Here is a 7,757-nt window from a genome sequence, read left to right on the forward strand (position 1 = left end):
CTTTCCCTCTGTGTTTATGCATATCCTAAAACATAGCCATACTCAAATTTGACAAGCACCCATTACATTTATAGCATCCTGCCAGCTGACCCCTTTATTGAACAGATAAACACTGCCTCATGTTCTTGAACAGCACACATACTATACCAGGGTGCTCACCTCTTTGCACATTGTTTACTTTTTCTTTGCTAGAGGAACCAGTGTTCTGAGTCCATGCAGGTTGGAAACTGAAGACAGTTCTGATTTTATGTGTCATGACTATCATTCTAGTATATAACACTCTTTGGATGCAGCAATGACTTCAGACTCCTGCTGCCAGTGCTTGCCCAGGCAATTTGTTTTTTTTTTGGAAAACACATTCTAGAATGCTATGACTCCGAAAGAGAGGAAAGATGCGGTGGCAAGGTACTAGACCTGGAATTTGAGACTACGTCCTGTGTCGTGATGTCCCCCTTTCACTAGTAACATTTCTGTGTGATACATAGCAATGTCCATGTTTACAAAGTGAGGTAACAGCTTTAGGCATGTTCAATAAACCGAGAGACAATTTTCAATTAGAGGTCAAAAAAAGTGAAACACTGCAGGCACATACTCACCCTTAACCTTGTGCAAGTGAAACTTAGTCCACGAGACCTTGTGGTACAAAGTTTACACACACTTTAGGTGAAAACATTAAAATTACCAGAATGGGAAAATGCCATAGTATGCATAAATTCTGACCACCTCAGCAATGCCCATCACAGGCACACTGCTCTTTTCACTATAAAAAGAAAGTTTTTTTTTGTCGAAACACTGGTCACATATGTATTTAAGTTTGCACTACCTAAATATTCCTGGCAATACAACACATCAGGATTCTGCAAACAACCACACTTAAAGATAGCAAGTTGCATCACTTTACTTTGACAACACTTCCTAATAGCATAGGTATAAGAGCTTTGTGCTGTGTTTGAACGACTTTTTCTTGAAAAAAATTCGTGTGCTACTCTTGTTCTCTCATTATTGCTGCATACAGATGAGCACCAGCGATGCCACTAGGCATTCAGGGTGCAGTACAGTGGCCACTATAGTGGCCAGTTCAGTGGATGCTGCGCTGGCGCAGAGGTAGAGCAACCGCCTCGCGTGCAGGAGACCCATGGTTCAAATCCTTGTGCCGCCACAATTCTCCACCAGAAAAAGAAAGAATGGGTGTGAGGAAATTGAACAACAAGGTCTGGGGTGTAGAGTAATGTACCAAAATGCTAATTGGAAAGGGTGTAGAGTAAGGCGACATAAGCTCTTTGATGCTATACACTGCATGTTTACAAGAGCCAAATGATTGGACTGGGATGAGCTTGGGATAAAAATTAATGGAAGAAATCCTAGGAACCTCCGATTTGCTCATGTTGTCCAGCGACGTAACTCAGAAGGAGTCTCAGTGCATGACTCAGGGCCTCAATATTCAAGCAGAATGGTAGAGCTAAAAGTTAATAAGAAGAAAACTGAAGTCACGTCCAGCAATTTGGCAAGGGACAAACAGTTAAAGATATGCAGCAAAGTATTGTATACTGTAAGAGAATACATCTATCTTGGGCAAGTAATGACCGTAGAGTTGGACCATGACAGTGAAATAGCCAGGAGAATACAAATGGAATGGAGGGCATTTGGCAGGCACTTGCATCATTTAGAGCAGCTTAGCATTGCCCTTACAGGGAGAGAACATAGTATGTGTGGTATGGTACGGTATTTGGGTTTAACATTCGAAAGCAACAAATGGGCCATGAGATGTGCCATACTGGAGAGCCCTTGATTAATATGAACCACCTCATGTTCTTCCAGGATGCAGGAAAGACTAAAGTGCAGGAAAAAAAAAAATTTGATTTTTGGTTGTTTACTAATATCAAATTCCAAAGCCTTCATGAATATTATTCAGCGTCTCGCATGCTTTTCTGCCCTTATGCGTAAGGCTGTTTTTCGCAGGTATTTCCACATGTTGGCTATCAACAGCAATGTCTGTCAAATGCTGTGTTCAAATGACTGAGGCACCTGCTGTGCTGACAAGAGCCAAATGATGAACAAGCCTTTCCTGCATAGGTACTCGCTCAAATCAGTTCTTCATACCACAAAGCCTGCTCCCCAGCAAGTAGCGCAATGCACAACCAAAGCTTCTAGGATAGTGTTTCTACAGGAGATGCGAAAATACTTACGAGTCATTTAACCATGCAGTTTGGGAATGTGCACCAAAGAATGCCTTCCTTACCAGCCACACATCCGAACTACCATCTTAGACGCAGCACTAACATTCAGTCATGGGAGCATAGCCCAAATTGATACCCTTTGATACACCCGGTGACATCCCAAGGTATTTCGGGGATCACCGGGACACTAAATCATGGCGTAGCTGTGTGAGGTGGACCGTAGTAGAGAGTACTTCACTGAGGAGAGATGCAGAACTGATCAAAAGGGAAGCTCAGCAGAAAAATGACAGGCAGAGTAAAATTTGCTTTCGTATTGGCTACATGGCCAGTAGCTATAGATTTAAGTTTCGGTGCATGTTGGTTGGTGCAATATGTTTTTGTCATCTCGAAAAACTCAAGATGTCATTTCTTGTTATATTTGAACAATTATTGGATTAACAAGAAAATAAATGAGGCTGTCTTTTTCTATCTTCAGCTACACAGAGATGCAAAACTACTGAATCCAAATGGTACGCAGGAAGTATGCAGGAAGCATAAAGCAGGGCAAATATTCTAATTCTGACCTCTCGAGAGACTCGCAAGCATTCTTTGATTGTTTGAAGCAGCAGAAGCAGTTGCGGCTCTTGCATCGTCTGCATCTGCGGGTAAAAAGCCTGAACGGTGCCACAGTAAACTGTTTATATAAAAAACAAAATGCAGTAACCTTGGAAACAAAACTCTGCGCCAATGGAATCCACACCATCCCACTCAAACGATGTCTGGAAATATAATCACGTATACCTCACTATTTTCAAGGCTGGTCCGACGACACTTTGCAGTGAAGCTGAGCAGCACATCCGCTTCCGCTGCCTCAGACAATTGTTGAGCACCTCAAAGGATCAATACTACGAGAAATCGAAGTGTGAACATGGGCCCAGGGAACCAATTTTGTTCTGCAGCTGAGCATTCAAATGCCATCGAGTGCCTAAAAATTGCCCAAGCTTACGTTCACTTTGTTCCTGAAGGATATCAGCGTCGTCCTCCTCAGTCCTGGTGTCACCATCGCTGATATCTGCAAAACAGAAAAAAAATCACTGCTCCTATAGCCAAAAGCGCTGAAATTGCACATCTTGCAGTCCAAAGATTGTAAGATGCCATCCCATCCCACTGCACAACATGGGCCCTCTATCTCCAATCACCTCTCCTTTGCAACTAGCATGCCTACCCTGTTACCAGCAAACTTCCTTACTTCGTTACTGCAACAGACTCTCTACTAACTTTAACTACTTGTGCCTTGCCTTGACAGTCACTCAAAGACACCATGCTATATATTGCATGTTTCACCCATGTCTATTTCCTGCTCTTAATGAACTGAGATAGCATTAATTCATGTTCTCTCATACACATTGTTCTTGTGTCCTTTTTACATTACACTTATTGTTTTTTCCTTAACTCATTGTACAGCCCTTCATTATTTGTTTTAGTTTATTTGTTAGCTTCCAAGTTTCAGCCCCGCGGGCAAACACTGGCAAGAAGTGTTGAACTTTCCTTTTGGGAGATATCAGCCTTTCAACACTGTCTATACCTCATCAGTATATAAAGCCACCGTGGTGGCTCAGTGCTCATGGTGCTGGGCTGCTGAGCCGAAAGACGTGGGTTTGATTCCTGCCGCGTTAAATGCATTTCAATGGAGGCGAAATGCTAGAGACCCGTGTACTATGTTAGTGCAGTGAAATTTGGATGAGATTAACCATGTCTCATGAAAGCACAATAATAATCTACGTCAAAGAAAATGTGCTCTTAAGAGTTCGCTTTTAAGGGGAACTGTGCTGAGGCACACAAATTATAAGCCACTGCATTTTCAAAGCTGATGGTGTGTACTGCAGTCAATGAAAACGTGCACTAGGAGCAAAGAGCATTTCATGTTTGGGCCAAGTGCAGGGCACCTTGGTTATTTGTCAAATACATCTGCACAGTTACATGATTGCATGATAAAAAAACATAAGTCAGCCCCGCTGCATGCCCAGTGGATTTGTCAAGGAACAAATTCAGTTGTCAGCTTATTGAGGCTCTTTACTGGAAACAAGAATGTTTGTGTGTCTCGCTCAAGAGTACCTGTGTGCACTCGTTATCAGCACAGTGCCGCATTTGTCCTTACGATTATACGTTTTCTGGAATCGATTTTTTTTGTGTTTACATAACATTTAATGTAGGACTAATATCTTGTTGCGGGCTAGTTGGTGAATCATCATGGACAGCGACAGCGCGAAGCAACAAGTTCGAAAGAGAGAGACGAGATCAGCGCTTGTCGTGGGTTCTCGTGTCTCTCTTTCGTCCTTGTTCCTTAGCGCTACCGCTTTCCAGGGGGTTGTAAATGCGCTACTAGAAATGCGAAAGCTGGTTGAAACTGCGTTAACCGCTCTACGTTGCGGCATTCAAATCAGCGCTCACCAAAACAACGCAGCACCGAGTCGCCGACTTCGGCGCTGCTGGCATGCTACATCACATAAAAGGAAACGAGCGTGAAAACCCATTTGGGTGTATACTTGCCTAGCTGCGAGTTGTCGCCGTAGTCTGGTGGGACATCTTGCGAGTCCACGCCGTACTCGCGAGCCTGCACCATCGGCCTGTGGCTGAGAAGCGCGCTCATGTGGTCATACCACTTCCAAGCCGACGGTGCAGCTCCACTTCTCTCTTGCTCCAACCGTTCCTGTCACACAAGACAGAATTGTGCTGCAACGTCGTATCATTCCGTATGGGCGTCGAAATTCGGGTGAGGGAATGTTTATACTCACGGCCGTGAATCTCTTCTTCAAATTCTTCCAGCAGTTCCGCAACTGCTGCCACGTCCAGTGATAGCCGAGATTGGCCATTTCGGCCTGCAGCTCTTTAAACACATCTTGGTTGCGCTGCCGTCTGCTGTCCAGCGCCTCGCTCACTTTTTTTTCACTGATTAGCGCTAAAAAACATTCCACTTCCCGGTCGGTCCAAGAAGCTCGGGTGGAAACAGCGCGGGGACCGACGGCGGCTGCCATTTTGGTCGACTGGTCACATGACCGAAATCTTTCCTAGAGTTCCCCGTTATCCGACTCCCTGACCCGACTGCGTATACATGGTTTTTGGAAAGGCGGGTAAGGCGAGTTAACCTACCCCCTGCAGGCGAGTTAACTCGACTCGCTCTGCCGCTTATTTTACTCGACCCGACAGCGTCTACATGAACCCGGCAACTGGTTTTTACCCGACAAGCTAACTCTACTCGACTCTATCGGGTTCATGTAGACAGGGCTAATGAAAGCGACGGCCAGATTTGAGTTAACCCCACCGATCGGGTATCGATGGGGCGTTGGCTATCCCGTAGGCCGGCGGCAAGTAAGCCGCGTATGCGCACGACAACGCTAATCCACCTGGGAAGGTCGGGACCGAGCGGACAGTTGAGCACAGCGGAAGCGCCCCAGCCGGGGTCCGACGACCGAGCTAATTACGGAACGGCGTCAGGGTGGATGAGCTTCGACGAAACCGATTGCACCTGCGGGCACGATGTGTGGTTGTTTTTGCCTTTCTTCTTCTGATGGAGAGAGTTTGAGCAATACTGTGGAAGTATGAGGCGTGGCAGGTAAACCTGGCGAGCCAATCATTTCGAGGGTCCATTCCCAGAATTCCATTTTCTTATAGTAATTTTGATGTTCTTTCCGTGCTGTGTATTTTAGGGAGAGGGGTTAGAACCTTGCCGAAACTGGAAGGCGCGCCATGCAGTTTGTAAACCAATCATGTGTTAGTTTGTTGTGATTGGGTGATGCAAGGGATGGACCATGCTCCTAGGTCTTTAAAACCGGGCCCCGGAGCCTGGAAAAAGGGTTCTGAGCTATATTTAGACCCCTTGCATCTTCGGCGATGCCAAGGAGGGAAGATTGTCCCTTAGCGAGTTCCATGTAATCATGCTTGCCGTTTATTTTGTTGTAAATATGTGAATTCCTGTATAAAGTTTCAGTTTTTCTTCCTTCACTCAAGTGTTGCCGGATCTCGTCAGTTGTACCGTCTCGGACGGTGGGGCACCTGTTGTGGAGCCCAAAGAACGAACCTTAACTGTGGGAAAGGGTGGTCGCGTTTGTGCTGTTTGTGTATTTGATTGCAATCTGTCCTTTCCCAATCAGTACTCTTTCCCCAATCTGTGATTAGTTGGCGGAAACCTTATTTTCCTTTCCATAACCACTGATTGGTCAGGTGAGTCGCTTGTAATATTATTGGTTGCTGTCCCCGCTGCGTATTTCCGTTTGCTAGCCGCTGCAGACAAGCCCAATGTTGCCCACGCCAACGCGCGCGCTGAGCAGCTGTTGCCATGACAACTATGTACATGCCATGGTTGCCTACGCCAACACGCACGCGGAACAGCTGTTCCCATGGCAAAGTGTGGAAAATAGACGCGACGCCGGTAATTGCAAATGGCGGCGCCCTGATGCCTCTGGGTGTTCGTGCTTTTCGATGACAGCAACGATGACTACCGCTTGCGGCGACTATCAGACTATGAGAGTGCCGTTTGGACAAGCTTAATTCAAGGTGGGTATTTTGTTCGCTTTCATTCTTTGCATCGACGCCGGTGAGGCGGTGAAGCAACGATGTCTGCCGTAGGGGTGGTATGGGATAAGTTTAATGAAGGTGAGCAATTTATCTGGGACAACTGTGCTGCCCCATTTTTTTTTTAGCGCGTAAGAGACTAAATGAATACATGGCGTAAAAGAGTGCCGTTTGGCCAATTTATCTGGGACATTGGGCTGTCCCAGTTTTTTTTTTTAGTGCGTGAGAGACTGCATGAATACATGGCGTAAAAAAGTGCCGTTTGGGCGAGCTTAATTCAATGTATGTGCAAATGGCTGCGTTACACGACCACAGAACAGTTTACCCTGTGGACTTTCTTCTTAGAGAGGAACAGAAAGAAGTTGTGAAGAACAAGGCATCGTGAATGGTACAGGTAAATATTCTAGGTAATGCTCTTTTTTTATTAGAAATTTGCCACAACTTGGGCTATTTTCATCTTGTTCAATCATGCAAATGTTTTAGAACCTCCTGGTATTTTCTGGCTTTAAAAGCCGTGAATGGTACAGCTAAATATTCTAGGTAATGCTTTTTTTGTTAGAAATTTTCCACAACTTGGGCTATTTTCATCTTGTTCAATCATGCAAATGTTTTAGAAACTCCTTGTATTTTCTGGCCTTTTTTTGGATATGCCCAAAATTTGGTGCCTACGCACGCACGCAGTTTACTTGCAAAATCAGCTGGTGATGACAACAGCTGTAGTTCACCTTTTGGTGTTTTCCGTCTTATTAAAGGTTTTCGGTGACAGCAGTTCCTTTGACATTAGAATATCATAGTCTGTCGAGTAGCAGGTCAACTTTAATTTATCCTCAATGTTCTTTTAAGTTTTGTTTGGTTTGTGCCCAGTCATAACTGAAGCTTATATTGTGTGTAGTTATGCAGCATTCATTTGGGGGCTGAAATTTTTCAGAGAACTTTAAAATTACTCTCAAAAGTGCACTTCATCCTTCAATAATTTAGTTAACATGAGGTTCACGATTGCTATGCACTGAGAGAGCAATAAAACCCGCT

The 7,757-nt window shown here is 44.8% G+C and overlaps 1 protein-coding gene across 1 annotated transcript; it reads right to left on the reverse strand.

The window, feature by feature from the left end:
- Positions 1 to 849: 849 nt before the first annotated feature.
- On the reverse strand, positions 850 to 5,148 carry LOC144128973 (uncharacterized). The gene is made up of 4 exons (XM_077662823.1): positions 4,952 to 5,148; positions 4,707 to 4,866; positions 3,163 to 3,228; positions 850 to 857 (listed from the first exon to the last, which is right to left on the reverse strand). The coding sequence occupies exons 1-4, from the start codon at positions 5,027 to 5,029 to the stop codon at positions 850 to 852; spliced, it is 312 nt and encodes a 103-aa protein (XP_077518949.1). The 5' UTR covers positions 5,030 to 5,148.
- Positions 5,149 to 7,757: the final 2,609 nt, after the last annotated feature.

This window comes from Amblyomma americanum, chromosome 1 (genome assembly GCF_052857255.1).
Source record: "Amblyomma americanum isolate KBUSLIRL-KWMA chromosome 1, ASM5285725v1, whole genome shotgun sequence".
NCBI classification, from domain to species: Eukaryota; Metazoa; Arthropoda; class Arachnida; order Ixodida; family Ixodidae; genus Amblyomma; species Amblyomma americanum.